We start from the raw sequence: 23,543 nt of genomic DNA on the forward strand, positions 1-23,543 counted from the left end.
AATAACTACTCAGTCTGTGTATTCAAACATTAATATTGTCATAACTTGAATAAATCATTTAAATTAATTTTTTTCTTTTTCTCTTTTATGTTATTTCTACATCGCCATTATTAGACGAAGGAAGTGGCATCTGCTGCTGAAGTACTAATCCGAAAGGGTCAAGCTGCAGGAACGTTTGCTTCTCTCAGATGGTGCGTGTAGAAGAAAGGGATATTACAATCAAAACCAAAATCCGTCCCTTTCGAAAGATTATTTCGCCAATCTTGCTATATAACCACGAGCCTTGGACACTGTTACAGTCTGACATCTGTTATCTTGAGGGCTTTTGAGAAAAATACATACAAGTTTCTCTCCGAAATCTCGTTAACAATGAAGACAATAACAATAAATAAATTCGGAGACGTAGATTACAATTATTAGGACATATCTGTCGAACAGCTTCGAATAAGGCATGAATCACGATCATAGAGAGTGATCCTAAAAAAACTCATAGAAGTGATCAAACCAGTTGCAGTTGATCGCTAAACATGGCTACATTTTATGAAGAATTTTCGAAATTATGCCATGGATTAATGATGATGATGACGATGATCTCATGGGTCCATAATCTCATGATGACCATCTTGGGTCTAATTTCAAGCTTTTTCCAATAATACGTTCCTTCTAAACTAGTATTAATACTTTAAAATATATAATAATTTGATAATTTAAAATATATTAATTTAAATATATATAAACACACATAGTAGTATAATTTTTAAATCACATTATATCTATTTCAATTCTATTAAACCAATTATAACTCAACCATACTTATTTTTATTAAAGAAAATGTTAAAGCTCAATGTTCCTGAAACACATATTTAAATCACGCACATTAAAAAAAAGCCAGCATAAAGTTCCTTTTAAAAGACATTATCAAATATTACCTACATTCATTAGTACATGTTATTACATTATCCTGTATAATAATTCAATTTTATTTACAATTATATAATTCGTTAGTTCTTTAAGTATGTCAATTATGAGATTATTATAAATTTCAAAGAAAACACATTTACTTTATATGCCATCAAGATCAGGGTTTACTAAAAATTTAACTTCACTATTTTAATATGACGTACGTTCTAAGGAAAAATTCAGATAGTAATCACAGTATAATATTGAAGAATTGGGGCTACTGCTCCATAAATGTTCTTGTTATATACTTCGAACTGATATAAATTATTAGGAATTTACTCATCAAGGGTAGCCAAGGGCACAAAAATCTTGATAAATATTAAGAAAACTATTTGACTTATTGGCATCAGCGACAGAAAAGAAAGTGAATGAGAAATAAATATATTACAATAACCACGAGCTTATCAGAGTTTGGGTTAACATAGTCAAGCATCAACATCAGTTGCGATTCCAACATTTGTATTTAGTGAATTCATAATCACAAAAACCTACTACGAATAATAATTGAATAATAAAATTAAATAATTATTAGAGATTGCTATCAATTATCATTGAGATGCTTGTGCTTAATCATTTTTATCATTTTTTAATCTATTTTTTTAATTCCTCTATTTCTATTAATTTATCTATTCAGTTTTCTATTTCTTTATCTATTCAGTTATCTATTCATTTACCTATTCAGTTATTTCTTCATTTATCTACTCAGTCATATATTCATTTATCTATTCAGTTATCTATTTATTCTGAATATTCTCCGCTATTTATTTATTTAATTATTATGACTCATAATCACAATAAATCAAAGATAATAGTTTTATGGTTGCAACTGTAAATATAAATTGTAGCTATATATATAAACCGGAAGCTAATGCCAAAGTGGCCAAAGTTTCTGATGTGTAGTTATGATTTATTGATAATTTGAAGCATACTTCAACGCCACCAAAGTGGTTTCTGCTGACTCTTGATAGCAGCGTATCAAGCGTGTGACTTTTAGCCTTCTCCCTTGTACGCATTGCACATCCAGCATAGCTGGAGCGCACAAGTAAAGGAAGTAAGTGCACTAGTAACAATACTGTTCATTTTTAATTTTTTTATTTTAAAGGTTACTACAAGCCTTAGTGACAGTAGATCTCGCACGTTATGCCTTGATCACATTGCACGTCATTATTGTTAGTGTTATAAACTGGTACGTGCGTGTTCCCTTCGTACAGTGTGCCCATGTCATACTTCTTCCAAGCACAGTTTATCATTGCTATCAGATATCACTATTTTCTTTCATCATTATTCCCTAATGACACGTTTAGGTATTGATATCACTATCGGCATTGAAAAGTCAACAGACCGACGTACAAATTCAATTACCAGTCAATTGGCCTTAATTATCAATATCATCACCGTTGTTAATCAACCTGGACGATAATTCCTTTAATAATTATACGGCCGATTAAACGTTCTTTACATCTTACTCTTATTCTCGAAAATTGGTTGCCCAGGTACTGTTTTATCTGTTTCAGAACCGTCGCCCGACTATTTTCTCAATCGAAGTTTTCTTGTTTACTTTTAGTTTAATCGATTTATTGTAGTTTTCAAGTACTTTATATGATGTTTGTTTTTATTGTGTATATATTTTTGTAACTGAAAGAAACAAATATCCTTTAAAAATATGTTTTTTTTTATTTACGCTCTCATAATAAAATTCGTTCTACAAATAGAACAATTGAATAACAGAATTACATAAAAAAAATACCAATTAATTCCTTTAACCTTCAAATTCCTTTAAATAATACCAAAAACACTATTTCCACGTATTTGTAGCTATGGCCATATAACATAACAAAAATAACCAACCAAACACACAAATAACTAGAACTAATTGCTTACAGCAAATAACAAACTAGAAATTTATTTATTAATATATATGGGCTACAATATTATAGATATATACCTTATATAAATGTACACGTGATAAGAAATAAACTTTATATAAGAATTAAATCAAATAATATGTTATATACAAGTTGAAATAACAAAGGAAAGACCTTGATGTTTTCATATTTTCCATGTAATTTTAAAACAAAACAATACACTATTTATAATATACATATGGAACAAAATATATTTTATTTTTGCATATTTATAGGAAGGTCAAAAATAGATTATTCTATACCACAATGCAAAATTAGCTCATATAAATTAATTTTAATCCAATACTAACTTCTTAACCACAAAACCAAATACATAAACACTTTTTAGACATCTAGACAGCGACTGTTACGGAAAACATCTCTAGTCCATCCAAAGTTTTCTTGTACATACGTCATCGTCAAAATGTTTAATATATTGCCTGCCACAATTTGTAAATTCGTTACAAAATCAGACAATATTTTCCTTCTCATTTTATTCCATGTAAAATGAGACACAAAGTTGCACGCTTGTCAAAAGTATGCAAAATTCTTCAAAACAATAGTGATCATAAAAACTGTGAGTAGTTTTTCAATACAAACCAAATTTAATACAGTTATTTCAAGGGAAACTGTTAGTCTGAAAAGTTTCGAGGAGGTCAAATAGAAATTCCGGATATTGATCTTAAGAGAATAAAATTTATAAAAGCACACATGAAAATGATGGAGGACTTATTCTTTTAATTTATGTATTTACATGAGGCATGGATATTTCAGAATGGGACCAATAAATCCAATGGTCGCTCATGACAAAATGATAACAAAAATAGTGTTATGACAACAAACGCTGTTGGACAAAGATAAATGTTGGAATAACAATTGATTAGGTCTAATTAGTCAAAAAATTTATTAATAATTCATTGCAGATATATTATACTTCATGCTATAAACAGGAATGGTTAATAACACCTGGTTGGGATGAACTCGATAAGACAGATTGAGGTAGAAATTGACATATGATGGAATTGTTAACAAATGTTATATAGATTGAAAATTAACAACTTAGTTATTCAACTTTCTGAATATGATATGATTCAATGCTGCCAAATTCTAAGATAGGTTTATGAGAGTGGAAACAAGTAAAGATGAGTATATAATTAACATATGATAACTATAGAAAATGATATTGTAGAGTGTAAAAAATGTATGTGCATAGATATGTGTGTAATTGTTCAGAATATACACTTTCCAGAATATAACTGTCTTTCCAAAGAAACACTGTATCGAAGGATACAAGAATTAGACGTAAAAGCTAACTATGCTCTCTGATAGAAGTAAAATACATTACTTGGATATACGGTTGGTAATTAGGTGGATTAAGCATCCAGGGAATACAAATACCAACGCGCATAAAACTCTAGCACATAGGTGATATGAGAAGGAGTTCAATGTAAATATAAGCAAACACAACTCTAAACTACAAACTATTATAGCTTGTACTTAATTGTAGCCTTTAAGTCCTTTAATAATGTATATATATATATATATATATATATATATATATATATATATATATATATATATATATATATATTAGATTTACTATAATGGTAAAATAAAGTACATTTGATAACACTATTTTTGTTTAGTTATTTTATTTAGATTAGAATTTTGTTGTATGTCAATGCCAAACTGAACTAAATCTCAGTGTTTATATCGTTTTGACAACACAAATTTAGAGGACGTGGATACACTGTATTTTCAATGCATTTCAATCAAAAGCACGCCCAAAGCAATAAAACTAATTCTAAGAAAAGTGATTACTTTCGATTTCAAACCCCATAAAATAAAAGACAACCCTTATTAATTTTCGAGATTACGTCTATTTATTTCAACTTTTTGACCTAAATTACTTGATAAATTATCGCGGAGTCCTCATTTTATTTTTTTTATGACGCAACGACTTGAAATGCACTCATGCAGAAGCTCTACTTACCATAGCTATTTGTCTTTGTTCGTCTAACAGCAAATTAACCGCTTTCTGATACTTTCCCCAAAAGTTAAAACCTTCCACTTCCAATCCGGGCGTCCGTTCCAGCCATCTTTCCACTAATAAGGCCAAGGACGGCTCGACTTCAGATAACTCGATCTGCTTTAAAGCTTCCTGTAAACGAAGATTTATTATGGGAAAATATCTATTAATTTTTTAATCAACGTTCTAAGTTTCGTTATAAGTAATTGTGCGAAGCGCGAAACTGTATTCATTATTAATTGGTATTAGTGACTATATTATAAAATAATGTTATAGTTAAATATATTAAAATAAGCCTGTTCGAAACAATTCACAGTACTCTAACATGGGAATGTAATACGAATTATAACTGTATCGTCACGGTCATATTTTTCTCTTATTGTGCAACCTTATAAACTGTATTATTATGACTTTGAACACTTGTTTACTTTAAAAATCCCAAAAATGACTAATTTATATTTCAAGTATGCTTAACATATAAAAATATTCTCTCAGTCTATTTTCTCAACAAATATACAGAATATAAAACAACTTTTTTTTCTCTAATGCAGCTACCAAGCTGATCTTGATTCATCACCCGTTTCGCATAAAGGCGGTTCCTTTTTGGTGAATTTAAGGTTATATTCTTTTTTATTTTTTAACATATTTTAGTGGCCTTGTCCGAAAATTCAGTGTAGCTGCAACACGCTCAAAAATATGTAGAATAAAAGCCGCGGAGATTTTAAATTTACTGAAAGAAAGAATTAAAAAGTTTGCCGGTTTATAAACCATAATTATCGTTATTTGAAGAATTTTGCAGGCGTTTGACAAACGCACGACTTTTAGAGGCACATTCGTTTACATGTTCAAACTTATCAAACAGCATTCTATCTCTTTTTAAATAGAATAAAATAAAAAGAAAATATTGTCTGGTTCTAAAAGAATTTACAATTTGCGACAGGCAGATATTGATGACGTGGGTTCACTGTTCTTTTGAATGAACTGTGGCGACCGCCACGACCCTTTAGGCCACCACCAATTCACAATGAACAACTACAAAGGTTGGCAACGCCGGTGGATTGGTACCATGCAGTTCTGGAGTATAGAAGGCCATCACGACGACGTCTCGCTCTCTTTTCTTATCACCTTCCCCCTGTAACAGTACCACTTCCACAGCGCTACCGTACTTCCTTCACCTTAACCTAATATCCTGTCAATCCTCCCATCGACCACATGTATCAATCGCACGTTAAAATAAACAACTTTGATTCAACCAGTGTTTTTAGTTCCCGTGCAAATTCCTTCCAAAAATAGTAGTGAGTGTTCTGACAAATAATCGCAGCGGCAGTCACACATTTCGACCGATTGACCGACCCGACGAACATTCCTACAGAACTATTGATAGGTTAAATAAGTTTTTGTTTAATTTTATTTAGTTACTACAACGATTATTATGTAAATATTTTATTATAAAACGTTTCTTTTTTGTGTTAAAAAGTTTGATTATTTTTTAATTTTTAGTGAGTTCCTTTATTTATTTTTTGAAGTCGATCCAATTTTTTTGTTAAATTATTTTATTTATTCAATAAATTACGCAGCTATTTTATTAAGTATTACGATGGAGAGCCCAATTAAAAATGCAGTCCGTATGAGGAAAAATAGCATTGAAGAAACGATGATTAAAAATAAGGAACGGTTCAGGACACAGGGTCCACTGTCTAGTCTAGGTGATCTGAGAAATTTTACAACCAAACTAGAACAAAAAAAGGTTGCTGGCTTCGTTGAGAATCGAAGCCGCCACCTCTGATTGGGGGTTGTAATGGTTACACCATACAAACACTTGCGTACTATGTTTCTGCGACGCTTCATATCATAAAGTTAGTGCTTAAAAATAAACTGAATGGTTTTCACACAAAATTGCTTCCAATTTTTCGTAAAATCGGCTCAACAATGATTGATTTATGATTATTTTGGATAAAAAACATGTGAAAACTTTGTACCTGCCTTTGAAATCTGAGCGTTTCCCTCGATTTCCTCCTTCCCCCTAACAGATCATGATTTAATACCAATGTAACCACCTCGGAAATGCACTCTTTCGAATAAAAAATAATTTTGAAAATCGGTCCATAATGCAAAATGTCCTAGAAAAGATATATTCTATTTAAGCTAGAATAGAGACAGAAAGAAACTAGGGTAAACACAAAGGAAATGGAATACAAAATATGTGGGTACAAGTTGAAAACGACAACAGAGTTTGAAAGGCGCTCATCAAGTCGCCTCTTCTTTCTCAGTTTTTTGTTTAAGTAAATTAATAGTGTTTGTGTTCGAAACCCTTTCTCATTATATAACTGGCTCATTTGGTAGAAGTCTGGGGAGATCACAAGGCTGTTGCTCTTTTGAATGCATTCGATTAACCGAAATCAAGTTAATTATCAAGGAAAAAAGACAGGGTGTTGTTGGATTGCCAATCGTTCCGCTGTTACTGGAACCATTCTTTGATGTAGTTAAATGGCCTTCGGGTAATATTATCACAGTTGAAGCAATAAGTTCACAGAAGGTGGAAAAACGTGCCGAAAACCCGTAAACTATTCCAAGTAAGAAACATTCAAGTTTTGAGAAACACTCCTAGTCCATGGATTACCGGCACATGTATCACAGTTCAAAGTGTAAGGCTACCAAAGGAGCACTGAAGTTGACGTTGTTAAGATAGTCTACTGGAATTTGGCCAAAAACTTTCAGTTCAGGGTAAACAGCCACCAAAGTTAATTGCAGTAGGTCACTTTCTTAACCATAGACTATTGGTATCTGGAGTCACCAAAACTTGGAAAACCATTCCACAGAGGGACATCATAGAAATTTAGGTAGATACAGTTCAATTTTGAAGATCTCCAAAGGTAGTCCGGTGAACAAAGGTACAGGCGATACTCAAAAACAATTTTATAACTATAATCTACCCAAACAGAATAAATGGTGAATAAGTGAGATGGATTTGGTCTGTTTTTTAATAGCAATCACCCAAGTTTCTAATAGCAGACTGTTTCAAATAATAATTCTAATATAAAAAGCTTCAGTCTCGTTTTGTATCGTCATTCAATAAATCAGTCCTTCTTTCTTCGAATAAAACAGTTTTAAAACACATTTTATAACATATACATAGATAATAAGAAAATAAAACAAAAGAGAGTGAAGAAGCCTAGGGATCTGTCACGATATGTCCAAGGCACAAAAAAATGACTGAAATCGAAATAATTGTCAAGCTGAAGTATAAAAAAATAGAATGCATCAAAAATTACCAAAATAAAAAAATATTTTAATATAGGAAAATAAAAGAAACAAAATGAGATAGAATGAATAGTCACAATTTCTCACTGGTGATATTTATAATAATTAGTATCGTTTTAGATATAAATAATAATATTATGAATGTATAACATATTTTACATAATCAATTTGGCATAAGGTTTTTTTCTGTGTACAATATATTACTAATTTTACTATCAAGACGCTGGAAATGCAATTTCGTCTTTAATAAAGACAAAAGCGAAAACGACTCGCTAAATAATAAAAAATTAAACGCATTTCAACCTACTACAATCCAGAGGTAGATGTAGTAGATAAGCTCTCGTATTTCGAACACCTACAAGACTTAAGCGTAGAAAAAGCATCGACATCAATTGTAATAAAAATCTAAATGAAGCAACGCTATGAAAAAAAATCAAATAGTTAAAAAACCGTTTTGTTTTCTCTGCTGAATATCCCCCTATGAATTCTTTTAACACAAGTTTTAAAAAAATATAGAACGCGCAAAAAAAATAATCAAACGAAAACTCTGGTTGAAAAGATTAATTGTAAGAATTACAATTAATTCTATAATATATATATAAATATAAAATATATATAAATTAATAATAAGAAGTTAATGAAAAACCAATTTATTCACAGAAGCTATCATCTTCCCCTCCACCGTTCGAGCAATTTATGGATTCCCTTTATTTTCTTTCTTGCTTTCTTGGATAAAATCCTTGTCTGGTGTCAGATGAGTGCTGTGAAAACTTTTAAACCAGTTAAGGTATCATAGAATATGGCATTACAATGTCTTATGTCTGTGCAAACAAGGAATGCTTTCTTCTTGTTCATATAGCATTCAATACGCTGATTTTTTCCTCCGCCGTTGCAAATGTAATTGTGCAAACGATACGAAGCTTCGGTATTCTGTGAGGTAATATTCAATGAACCATAATAAATTCTAATTATATGTTTTCCCCAAAATCTAAGTAAAATAGTCGAATAAAAAAAATTGTATATAGCTCTTGTCTATGTTGATTATTTTGTAATCTTAAACTCTTATATAAACTACATACATATACTATGGAATAAAATACAATGCTATGAATTATAACATCAGTTTTTTTCCATTTTTTTTTCTACAAACATTTTGCTTGATGTGTTAAACTTGACACTGCCACCTAGTCCGTTCAAAAAGGATGTTATCGGTAGTGAAAACATAGGATAAAGAAGAACTAAAGAACAATTATGCGCCCAGTAGTATTCACCTATCACTAGCCCACCAAAATTCGTATAATTAAAAACCATTATTAATAAAGTTTGAGGGTTAGGGCTAACTAAAAAACATATGGATTTAATTCTAGTATCTCTGTGTCAGACAGGAGACTTTTCAATTGACCTGTTACAGTAGCAGCTCAAATGCCTTAGATCTTTGTGGATTTACTCATTTCCAATATTCTATGGGGCGTTAACAGTGCTGCGAAGAATTATATTTTGGCAAGTTTAGATCATTTGATTTGGCTCACTGTAGATTCACACTGACATCAATATTTATTTGTATAAAAGCAATTTATTGTAGAGCCTTAATTACGATTCTCGTCCAAGCAATCAGCACATTTTTTGCGCATCACAGAAAGTTCTGCTAGTTTTTAAGACGCTCTTTCTACTTGAGCTTAAATATATATTTAAAGCAATTTTAACTCATAATAATTGATAAATATTTATTTCTACAACTAGTACGTTATTAAAAATAGATGAGAATGTTACTGTCAACCGAGTTCAATCTCGAATGAGGCTAATAAATCGCTCCGGATTAATTTGCTGTTTATTAAAATAAGAAGCTCAAAGAAGTTGAATTATCTTCAGCCGCTACGAGAACCGTCCGTAGCGCTGGGTAATTAATGCAATCGAAAACTGACTTAAAATCGATAATGACGAAAACCGTTATTTTCGCGCCGAATCCATTCTTCTGTACACCAACGAATTACCAAGAATTATTCGGTTCCATTTATGATTTTTATAATATCTTTCGGATTATCACAACCTCACTTCGAATATCATCGATTTATCCAAGAAAAACGTTTGTTAGGGAATATGTTAAGCTTTATAATTTATTACAAAGTTTATAAGTTATTAGAATAATATAGGTAAGTTTTCTTAGTTTCTTGTTGTTGACTACTAATATTGAAGGTTCACAGAGACATTGGTACAATGTGTGTATTTTATGGAAGGCAATATCGATTATTAGTTACGATTTTTCCTAATCTTACAGACAATATCTTAACATGTTACTTTGAGATCGAAGAATAAACCCAAAATATGGCTTCCTCGTAGCAATAGAAATATCTGACAAATTCAACAGATGAGATAGTTTCGTTATAAAGTTTCCATCACTTTTTCAACATTTATCCGAATATAATCAGGTTGAAGAAGTCAATCCCAAAATTGTGGAAACAGAGCTCTTAGTTTAAAGCCTAGAGTTTACATCTTACACTTTGTCACTGTGTTAAAATCGCCAGTTTTAAAATTCTTACGTTTTTGTAAATGAAACATTATTCCCATATGCTTCACGCGGCAATCCTGTTGTCCCGAACTACTTTGTGTTGGCACAAAACTTAACGTGGTTCACACACAGATCAAGTAACTTCTTTACAGATTTATAAAATGGTAAGACGATTAATACTAGTTATGTGATATGTAAATGCCCCAATACTGATTTATATACCTTATGCAGCCAGTCCAACTTATCAAGACAATATAGTTTCATTTTAAAATAAAGATTTTCTTCCACTATAACTTCATGCAAGTTAACTCTTTTACACTGAAGCTATACTAATGTTTTCAAAAAGATTGATTTAACAATATTGTGATGTCAGCCTTCTGTCCACAAATAGCTCTATAAGTGATATAGACCGATAGTTTTCTAAATAATTTATAGACGAATTTAAGAGAGATACTTCAGAAATACGGAGAAACTTCAGCTCAAGCAAGAAGAGTGAGCAGAAGCATAACAAAAATGACAAAAGTTATATATGGAACAAGAATATAATTTCAGCAACGACTAAAATATATACAAGCGAAGATCAACAATATGTTACATAATGAAAAGATCTAAACACCGATCAGGCAGAACACAGATGTAGGAAGAACTTATTTTATTCAATAAACTATAATCAAGCGAGCATTATATGACACATACTAAGGGGCATAATATACCTAAAATATAATATCCCTAAAATGTGATAAAAACTCATCATTAAGGCCACGAAAAATATTTAAAAATATATACGCTGGTTCTAGTGCCTTAACCAAATAAATAAAATGCTTCATTAAAATTATATATAACAAACAATAATTCCTGTATAAATAAACAATTTAATTTCTTTGTATATCCCGAAATACAGAGGCAACGGTGATATTATTTAAAACAAAACCTTTTCAGTAATAATAAAACATGAGAAACGTACCTGATCATTACCAAAAACCCTGGTGTAATTCCTATTATATTTCACTCTGTTTTCAGCTTTAACTCCCAATTTGTTCTCGAGTAGCCTGAACTGCAGACTTTGAAAACCTGAAGCTGGCTTCAGGTAGTTTCGGAAATCCATGAAGTCCAATGGGGTCATGGTTTCTAAAATCATTACTTGATCGACGAGTACCTGAAACATAATTAAACATTGTCCATTTTGTCGTCTATGTTATTCAGTTACTATGAACGAAACGCGAAAATTTTTATGTTGTTTGTCTGCGATCCTTTGTTATACGGTCTTCGTTATCTTTGAGTTTCATCCACTATTACTATTTGCCTATGATGTGAATTTAGTTTATTATATGAAAAAAAACATATAATAAACTGAAATATAGCACATAGACTGAAGAGTCCCGGGCTTAACAAAGAAAACGCGTTCTTTTTGTTCAAAACTGGCTGTATTCATCAACCTATACTCAATCAAGAGCTACCCAATAACTCCAGGGTCGCTCTAACATCTTAATACCACTTTAGTAGAACGATTTATCTTTTGCCTCGAAATAGGTCTATCACCAGTTACTGTCCACCCACAATATCCATATATATTGTTTGTAAAATATCGATATTTTTATACATGTTGCAAAAACATATCGATTTTTTTATATTTTTTTTATATATAAAAGTATCGACAACTATATATCAATATTTTTTAAATAACAATATATAGAAATATTGATATTTTTTTCGATGGCCAACACCCCAAACACACATATAATAATCAAAAAAACTACTTTTTACTATTTAATTATTAACAGTTATTAAACACATATAACCAAACCAAACCAAATTATTTTAATGGCACTTAAATAAGCAATAATAACAAATTAACTTCGGTCTAATGATGTTTCACGCATTGCTACCATCGCACTATTGGAAATACCAATTGTTTAAAAAAACTAGTTATATCGAGAAATTCTAGGATATTATTAGGATAATATATCCGTCTAACAGAATTTTCTTTTAAAAAGAAGCAACATTTCCCAATATCTAAAACTATACATATTGTACGTTCAATTAAGAACATGAATTACACGCCACACATTTCATAACTAAAATCATTTTATAATTTTTCTCTAAATGGCTTAAAAATTCACTAAATCCACAAATGTTTTATAATAAAATTGATATTTAAAACTGTCCGAATATTCGTTCAGGTGAAAATAATCGAAAAAACACACTTAAAAAGGAGGACATATAACATCTGCTGTTGACTTTAACCTTTAACACATTTTCGGATTCAGTAAATTTCTTGTTACCGGTTGTTGACAAAAGCAAAAAGGTCTTTTCAAAAGAAAATGAAAGAAAGAGATTTTGGTATTCCTAAACAAAACTAGTTTAAGATTTAATATTTTATATGGTGGTGAATGATTTATTTTTCGAAAAATCAGCAATAATTTTAATATTTATCAGAAAAATGCAGAAAAAACAACGTGGTTTATAGGCGCAGTGTATATAGGTTTAAATTACAACATTATTAGATTTGGTGTTTGAAGAAATCTGCTACCGAAGCACATCAAATAATATTACAAAATTATGGTGATACTGCTCCATTCCATATCCCAATTGTCAGCTTTGGTTTCAACTATTTAAAATTGGTAATTTTGATATCAGCAATAGCAAAAATCAAAGGGAAATAATTGTAAGATTTAATGGGCATACACCCACATTACAAGAACAAGACCTACAAAACTAATAGAGACTGGAAAATACAGCTCCAAATCCGTTCATGTCAATTTTGCGTTCCGACGAAATAACAAAAACCTAATTATACTTGACGGATGCCCGATATCTAAAGCAGAATCAGCTAAGCACCTTGGAATTAATCTCGATGGTATGTTAAATTGGAAACTGACTGAATTGCACACTGACGTCAACGTTTTTTTCTATAGAAACAACTTATTGTGGAATCCTAACTAGGATAGTCGTCCAAGCAATCACCACATTTTTGAACTCCATAGAAAATTCTGGTCTGAAATTTTAATTGTTAATAATTGATATGTATTTATTTCCACAACTAGTACATCATTAACAATAACTGAAAATGTAGTGGTCGCCCATAATTTTATTATTTATTTGAAAAATACAAACAATAACAAAAAAACAAAACATTACGTAGTAAATCTTTGCTATTTTTGATCCGACTGATTTTACTAGTTTTTATTATCAACGATTATTTTCGGTCCTAATAGTTTCATTCGACTGATTTTTAACCTTCTGGCTTTAGCATTCTGGCCGCGCCCTTGAAAGTAATGTGGCGAATTTAGGCTTACATATATATTTATGCCTAATATATATAATTTTATGTTTTGTTTGTAGTATGATTATATATAACAACATATTGTAGCCGACTTAGTTGACGTAGTGGTAATGGAGACAGGACGGGCCACCTATTGCTGGGGCGTATTCGTATTTACGTAAATGATTGTTTAATATTCGTGATTATCCTAGGCAAGAGTGCAAAATCCGACAAAAAAAAATCCCAGTCAAGCCAGTAACCAGGCTAGGTAGGACCGGATGTCTTCTGGTATGATTTCTCAGTTGGACACTCGCCAGTCGGTAGGTTTAAGATAAACCTCTAGTTTGTAAAAGGAGACTTTAAATATATATATATATATATATATATATATATATATATATATATATATATATATATATATAAATTAATATAACAGCATTTTCACTACCATCCGTATTGACTGCAAATGCTATGCCACCTACAAGTTTTTTAATAATATAGTGTTAGTAATCATTTCTTCAGATGTTTTCTTTGGCTGTTTTTATTTATAGTACTATATAACATTATTTTGTTGGACTTTTTTTTCTTGTGGTTTCTTTTACTTAGAGATATATCGAGAATAATCAAAGTAATATTAAATAATGGATTTATTTACTAGTATATTTAAAATTTGTTCCAGGCGATATTGCTTATATTAATAATTTTTTCAGAGAAAAAAACGTATTTTTAAAAACATTTTGCTTATATTGCGGATACAAATATAAACGCATAGACCATTGACTTCAGTCAATCGGTTTGATCGAAACGGTGCTCTTATTTTCACACATCACTTGTTGCAATATAAAATGTTTTCAATCGATCCCATACGTTTTCAATTTTATTTATACGGCGGTATTTTTGTCAGAAGTATTTTAAAACGCAAAACAAAAATAGACCTATTATGTTTATATGTTTGTATCGATTTTAGTGAAGTATCTGTCACATTTCGACATACTCTTTTGTGCATCCGAATCGGAAAGTCCATGGAGGGAAAGCTTTTTCCTTATTTGTGTTGCCGTCTAATAAATCTACCAATTAATTACTTTTTTCTTAGATGTATTGGAAATATTATTTCACATATTAACAACATGGTGAAAAGTATATTGACAGCACCATTTCAATTCCGACTTTCATACGAGTGGCATTATTAAAAAACCAAACCAAAAACCAAAGCTATGGAAAAAGTACAGGTAGCAGTTAAGAAAATCTATAAACTCTACTGGAAAGTGAAAAACACAGCTTAATAACTGGAAATATATCCGTGTCAGTTCTGTGTTATAGCAGAATGACAAAAACCTAATTACCTAATCACTTGAGGGATACCTAATTCTTAATCTGCTAAATAGCTCGGCATCCATTTCGACAATAGATTAAACTATAAATATCACGTTGCATAAAAAGCAGAGCAGATCAGAGTGGATAATAATAAACTATACCGGTTAGTCGGAAGATACTCCCAACTTGGCCTAATACCATATTCAGTCAAATATAAAGGCTATTTGGACTTATAAGGTGGAAATATAAAGTTTTCGTAAGCAACGAAGAACTGCACGATGGCCTCGAAATCAAATTTATTTACGAAGTTATCCAAGATTTTGCCTTGAAACATGAAATAAGGTAACTAAATCACAGCAACGTTGAATTGCTACTGAACAATACACAATAAATCAAAAGATTCAAGCGAACAAAATCACACATGTGCAGTGAATAAATGTTACTCTTAATTTTAGTTCAAGCAGTCTAATTTCAGTTTAAGTTAAAAAACACATACTAATGTAACAGGTCAATTGAAAAGTCCCCGACCTACCATAGTAAAAGACATTTTTTTGGCAAAATTTGTTTTAATTCAACATAATTCCCTTCAAGGGTGATACACTGATTATAACTAGGCTTAAACTTCTCGATACCAGTTTTGTAGAACAATTTGTCTTTTGCTTCAAAATAGGCTTCAATTTCGGCGATCACCTCTTCATTCTTTTTTTTTTCGAAAAATTCTTCGAAAATTTCTTCCCAGCGAGCATTCTTTTGAAATCTGCCTGGAAAGAACTGGAAATACTTGCTCGGAGCCAGATCTGAAAAATACGGTGGATGAGGAAGCAATTAGTAGCCCAACTCATGGATTTTTGACACGGTGCATTGTCTTGGTGAAGCAGCACTTTCTTTTTCTTCAAATGCGGCCGTTTTTCGGCGATTTCGTCCTTCAAATGATCCAATAATGTCATATAATAGTCGCTGTTGATGGTCCTTCCTTTTTCAAGGTAATCAATAAAGATTATACCATGCGCATCCCAAAATACAGACGCCATAACCTTGCCAGCCGACTGCTGCATTTTTCCACGCTTTGGAGTGGGTTCATCGTATGCAGTCCACTCAGATGACTGTCGATTGGACTTCGGAGTGAAAATGATGGAGCCATGTTTCATCCATTGTCACATATCGTCGCAAAAACTCGGTTTATTACGCTTAATCATTTTCCAAACACTGCTCCGAATCATCAACTCATCGTTGCTTTTGATCAAAACTGAGCTCGCGCGGCACCCACTTTACACAGGGTTTTCTCATACCCAAATATTCGTGAATGATATGATGTACACGTTGATTAGCTGATATCTTTATAGTATCTGCTATTTCATTCAGTTTTAATTTACGGTCATTTAAAATTATTTTGTGAATTTTTTTAATGTGTTCGTCGGCAACAACCTCTTTTGGGCGTCCAATGCGTTCACCGTCATCAGTGCTCATTTCATCACGTCTAAACTTAACATACCTATCCTTGATGGTTGATTTTCCTGGGCGAGTATCCGGGAACTCGGTATCAAGCCAAGTTTTTGCTTCAACTGTATTTTTTCCCTTCAAAAAGCAATATTTAATCAAAACGCGAGATACATTTTTATCCATTTTTTTCAAAATAACAAAAGTTGCTTCACTCAAAATGCTATAATTCACAAACTAATGATCCGACAGCTGTCAAATTTATACACGCATCTTTTAAAGGTTAAGGCTAACTAAAAAGGCATATGGATTTCATTCTAGTAGCGTCATCTATGTGTCAGGCCGGGGACTTTTAAATTGATCTGTTATTTATCCCATCCATACTCGTCTTATTTATTCCCAATGGCAATTCCCAATTCCCAAAGCCCCAAGAATTATAAATGTACCTAATGTTATTAAGGCTTCAAATTGAAAAAAATTATGTTAGAAAATATTTTGTAGTTATTTTGGTAATTTGTTACTATTCTAAAACAGAAAAAAATTGATCATTAGTCTTAAGAACTAAATTGTTTAATAAAATAAAGCAAATATCAATATATTTATATTTAAATTATTATGTTCATTTGATTTGTTATAATGTTTGTTATGTATATCTGCTATCTTATATGATTGTTAACTTTAAATGGAACTTTGAAATTAAAACGTTATGAAAATACCCAATGATTGACCATGATAATATTTTAACAGTATTTTGGACCATTATTAGTTAATACCAATATAACAGATAAAGTTGAAGAAATAAATCGTCTTAAACTAATTTATTTCTATTTGATGCTATTATGTATATATTGTCTTCATAATGTCGTATCTTTTCCACCACAATGTGCATAAGGGGACAAGTAATTTTGATTATTTTCCTGTATCTAAAAATTAATGTATCTCAATCATTAATATATATGACGTTTTGATCTTTTTTTGATAAGCCCTTGCCATTTTCCTGCAAAAACTATAATCCTATCGCTATATATTAAACAGTGTAGGTTTTAACCAACTATTAAAAGAGTTTGGCAGAGGTCTGAACAACTAGTAGTTGAACGACGTTATTTATATTTTCAATTTTATTTCAGCCCTTACCCCATAATGAAAATACTTTTAACTCATGCGATGATGACTCAAACGGTATTTTTAATTTTAGAAAAAAAAGTTAATCAGAACTAAATCAGGTCAATCAAGACTTACATATTGATAAGTTGATCTTTTAAGGAAAGAAATCACGAAAAACCGATGCTCTGTAATAAGATGCATTCTCATATGATGAAAGAAACTAAAATTATCTTGTCACAACGACTTTTTGAAATCAATGAATTCATACCAACATTTTTTCGTCTTAATATTTTTCGTTACAATTAAAGTTTATTTTATTTTTTGGCTCGATCTATGGTTATTGCCATTGAAAACTCACACATACTTATAAGTCTGTATTATATTCCATACAGAGGTCATCCGCAACTAGACTCACTGCCTATATTAATGGTTTAATAATAAAATCACAGTTATGTGAATAAAAAAACATGTATATTGTTTACCAAGACAATTTTATTAAACAGTATGAGTTCGATGTACGCAAAATAAGCCCGCGAGGATAATATTAAAATGTCCGGATCCTATTACAACGTTGAAAAGTACGAAAGCAACAAGCCCTGTTCAAGGAGAATCGATTCAATGTTCTCGACGTAATTGTATTCCCAGTCGCGTGTTTTTCAGATAAAACCATACGCGAAAAGTCAAAAAACATTCGGTCTGGCGGAAGAATGGTTGCTTCAAGCATCACGTCCATTGTACTTTCACCCTGAATTGAAAGGAGTTAATTCCACTCTGCCGCACACAACAACCATTTTTTATACGCCACATCTAACGTCGGAGATTATTTAATATGGGTTCTAATATGTAGTTTAAGATTCCTGTTATGTTTTACAAACATCTATCTTGTATATTTCAATATATTTTATATTTCCTGTATGTCTCATTAACCTATTTTAATTCTATTGATATATAATTGAAAATATTAATATGTTTTAAAATTTCGTCTCCTATTTCAGCCCAGTAACACAAATTAGTGGTGGAAAATCTACGCACATCCTATAATATAAATAATAAGAAAACACGAATATAATAAAGAAAAGGATAAAAGAAGAGTTTATATAAAAAGATATGGGTAAAAGAAGTATAAGCAAAAATAGTTGAAAATATATACTCTCTAAAGGAAACTCTTAGAACGGAAACTAGAAAACTAGGATATCTACACCGAAAGAATATCTGTAGAAGCACCTAACTCCAAGACCAGGATTAGGGAGAGAAATCAGCACCAGAAAATTCTCATAATACCTATAGCAATGGAAGCAGAGATAGAAAACACTAATCATTAATAAATAAAAACATACAAATTATAAAGTGAAGCTAAACATAACAGCTATAAAATTAGTAAATGGAAGAAACAATATAGAAAACAGTGAAAGATACAATATCTTTAATAAGAAAATTGAACCGACTTCAAAAAATCAACATCTTCATGAATCAAAACAAATCTAATTTGTTGCTCGTACTGACTTCAAAGTGATCACTTGGCAGTAGTTGAAATAGTATTGTAAATAGATAAATAGGTTTAGGTAGGTATTAATTTGGATTCGAACCTGCGACCTCCGCGTGTGAGCTGAACGCTCTATCCACCACACCATAGAAGCAGTTGCCTACAATATTTCTACGGCTTCTCTTACGATATGGTTAGTGTTTAAAAAGAAAACTGAACCGCTTCTGCACTGAACGCCTTCCGTCATATCACTTCAACTGATTATTTTAGATAAACAAATAAGTGAAAACCGTGTAACTGCCTGTGATATTTGAGAGTTTCCCTCGATTTATTATTTTTTAACCTCAACTAATAAATACCGACCAAACATATTATTTTCTATACAGATGTCTCTCATGGAATCTTAAATTAACCACTTAAAGGCAGCGAAATGGCATTCTCAATGTCTTCTCTGTTAAGGCCACACAAAGCAATCCTTAAATTATAAGTGTAAATTAACACTATATATATATATATATATATATATATATATATGAAGAAAACTGACCACCATTAGCAAGAACTAACATATATTAATGATTAATATATTATTATATGATTAGAATATACGCAGTGGCCTAATATATAAGTAATTTAGTATTTATAAACAATTCAGTGTTTATAAATTATGTTTGGAAGTTTATTTTTCTTTTATATTCTTTGATGGTCCACTCTTTGTGATGTTTTCGAGCAATGTGCTATGACATGGCGAGTTATCAATAATAATAAGTTATAGTTTCAACAATTGATTTTCAGACCAGGGCAAAAATATGTTCAGATTCATTTATCCACGGTGGTCGCCCTTGGAAAACACTATCTCATTTCCAGGACTAAAAGCATTCCTGTTTCAAGAATGGTGTATTTGAAAAGAATTATTTAAAAACCTTGTATCTAACAAAACCGAACCAAGTGATATTTTAACGTTTTTGTTCTTTCATCAACTTTAACGGTCTTTAGACTTTTTATTAGATGTCTCTTTGTTATTAAGCTCTTTGTTTCATTTTTAAAATTCCATATTTCATATAGATAACACATTTAAATAACAAATATTTCATTAGCGCTTTTCGGCAGTTATCTGTATACCGTATCTATATATATATATATATATATATATATATATATATATATATATATATATATATATATATATATATATATATACCGTTTAGACCCCGTATTTTCTAACAGAGTATGAAGAGATGTATATTCTTCAAAGAGCTGTATATTTCTAAATTTCCTATACTAAACTCGCAGCCTAACAGTTTTCTTCGAAATATTTGTATTAAATTAAGTTTATTTTGAAAAAAACTATTTTCTTTTACGTATTTTATGAATTATTATGAACGTTATCGCCCAAAATATATGAAATTAAGTATTTATTAAGAATTTAAGAATAAATTAGTCATCAGATAATAGATGCCAATAAATCTTACGCCAGCAGATACTAATTTACGGACAAACAACGTCTTATTTAGAAACCATCCCTTGTTATTATAGGGGTAACCTAAGTGCTAGAGGATCGTGCCGGGCTAGCAATATTGTACAATAAACATTCTCTCTGCGAACACCCATCGGAATTTTGAGCCAAAAGTTATTTACGTTTAATCTTTCGAGATCACTAGGCTAACAATTTCACGTTATAGTTCACACAGTTGCCTTCAGTTAAAAAAAAACGACCGCAATCTAATCAAATCCCGGTTGCATTTCATTGTTACGTCAATATATTATGCCACCGGTTTTATCTGCCTTTAAATATTTTTCGATGGAATACATTTTCACGGATTGCGAGCGCGAAAGACGGCATTGCTTGCATACAATTTATTGGTAAAACTTCGCGTAAACATCTGTTTGTTCCGCGAAGACGAAAGACAAAAGAGAGAAGTCTAAACTGTTGAAGTTTCGGGACAATTTATTCCAACTACGTTTATGAAAGCGTGACAATCCGTGCAAGTGGAAGCTTACTAGACGGAAAATTTCATCCTAGAAATATCCGGAGAGTATTTACCGACGCCAAAGAATCCCTGTATTTAACTCTTCACGTTTAAGATTATTTAAATTAAATATAAACCGCCCGATAAAATAATAATAGATGATGTCGAATTTAGCGCACAACAAAATTCTTCAAAACATCATTAATAAAATTAGAGGTTATAAACTGGAGTCTTTAGTCAGTTAATTGAAGCCGGAACGAGATAATGGTAACCCCTTTATTTCATTAAACTAAGTTAGATAGGAAAATATCGATACTTTTATATATTAAGGTATTATGGTTTTTATTGAAACCATTTTTAGTTTTTTACAGGTGCACTGAATTCTAATATGTACACTGTAGCTAAAATCACTCAAACAATAAAGGGTAATCACCTTGATGTTAGCTCTAGTCGTAATAAAACAGTAGTTTTCTCAATATAAACTTAATTTAATACAAATATTTCGAAGAAAACTGTTAGTCTGGGAGTTTAGTATAGGAAACTTAGAAATATAACATATACAACTCTTTAAAGAATCTGGATTATAAACCACGAAGAGCACTAATAAAAGATTTGTTATTTAAATGTGTTATCTATATGAAATATGGATATTTCAAGATGAATCAAAGGGCATAATAACAAAGACACAACTAATTAAAAAAGTCTAAAGACAGCAAAAGTTGATGAAAGAAAAGCAAGGTTAAAATATCATTTGGTTAGGATTTGACAGTACCAAGATTTTTAAATAATTCATTTCAAATATATCATTCTTGAAAGAGAAATGCTTCTAGTCCTGGAAATTAGTTAGTGTTTTCCAAGAGCGAGACCATGGAGAAATAAAGCTGAACATATTTTTGCCCTGGTTTGAAAATCAATTATTGAGGAACTATAACTTATTATTATTGATAATTCGCCATGTTATAGCACATTGGTCGAAAAGATCACAAAGAGTGGACCATCAAGATTTGTTATTTAAATGTGTTATCAATATAAAATATGTATATTTCAAGATGAAACAAAGGGCATAATAACAAAGACACAACTAATTAAAAAAGTCTAAAGACAGCAAAAGTTGATGAAAGAAAAGCAAGGTTAAAATATCATTTGGTTAGGATTTGACAGTACCAAGATTTTTAAATAATTCATTTCAAATATATCATTCTTGAAAGAGAAATGCTTCTAGACCTGGAAATGAGTTAGTGTTTTCCAAGAGCGAGACCATGGAGAAATGAAACTGAACATTTGTTTGCCCTGGTTTGAAAATCAATTGTTGAGGAACTATAACTTATTATTATTGATGATTCGCCATGTCATAGCACAAAGATCACAAAGAGTGGACCATATAAAGCATGTAAAAGAAAAATAAGCTTCCAAACACAAACCTTAATTCTTTTAACTTTTTTAGAAATGGGCCTGAAAAAGATACGCTATAGATCAAATGCCTGAACAACATGAGCATGGAGTGCTACCCCTTCTTCCTTATAACTACATATTTAATCCAATCGAATTGATATAGGATATGGCAGAGTACCTATATATTACTACAATGGATATTCAGGTAGAGGTCTTTTGGAAAGAAGCATTGTCTGAAATAACACATTTGGTCTGGATGAACTCCACCAAACACACAGAAGAAGAAATTAACAAATAGTGGAATTGGGAACAAAAGCTAGATTGAAAATTATCGATTTAGTTATTGAATTAAATAGTGAGTCAGATAATGTGATAAGTGATAGTGGCCGAATGAATCTTTCGAGATTTGAGCTTATGACCCAATGAATTAGGAGGAATGCAGTGCTATCAAAATGACTTGACAAGATAAGCTAATATAAAAACACAGCAATAAAGAGAAACAAGGTAAATATGCTCTTTGTGATGAAAGTAAGGTGAATTGGACCTCCAGGGGATACCAGTACATTAAAAAAACTCTCTATACAATAGCCATATACTACAAACTATTGTGGCTGTATAATTAACTGTAGCTTAAGTCCTTCGATAATATATGCATGACATGTACAATAATGTTAAATCAAATTACACTTGATAAAATTATTTTTGTTTTTATTATTTTATTTACATTAACATTTTGTTATATATCAAAAGCAAAATAAACTAAGTCTAATTTGATGCGGTAATATTCACCGTGTTGGCAAATACGTGGACCATCAAAGCATATAAAAGAAAAATAAACTTCCAAATATAATTTATAAACACAGAATTGTTTATAAATACTAAATTACTTATATATTAGGCGACTGCGTATATTCTAATCAT

General features: G+C 30.9%; 1 protein-coding gene across 3 annotated transcripts in view; it reads right to left on the minus strand.

Moving 5' to 3' along the window:
• Window positions 1-23,543, minus strand: part of v (Tryptophan 2,3-dioxygenase vermilion) — a 74,872-nt gene that overhangs the window by 37,024 nt on the left and 14,305 nt on the right. For 2 of the 3 annotated variants that reach the window (XM_076417525.1, XM_076417526.1), the window contains exons 4-5: window positions 11,625-11,816; window positions 4,858-5,025 (exon numbers count right to left, since the gene is read on the minus strand). In XM_076417525.1, coding sequence (XP_076273640.1) covers window positions 4,858-5,025; window positions 11,625-11,816 — 360 coding nt within the window. The remainder of the gene's footprint in view (window positions 1-4,857; window positions 5,026-11,624; window positions 11,817-23,543) is intronic. The other variant, XM_076417527.1, reaches the window with a different exon arrangement.

The sequence above is a fragment of the Rhynchophorus ferrugineus genome, unplaced genomic scaffold (genome assembly GCF_030347505.1).
Source record: "Rhynchophorus ferrugineus isolate W39M unplaced genomic scaffold, kcgeb_rfMv2 rfM11, whole genome shotgun sequence".
In the NCBI taxonomy this organism is placed as follows: Eukaryota; Metazoa; Arthropoda; class Insecta; order Coleoptera; family Curculionidae; genus Rhynchophorus; species Rhynchophorus ferrugineus.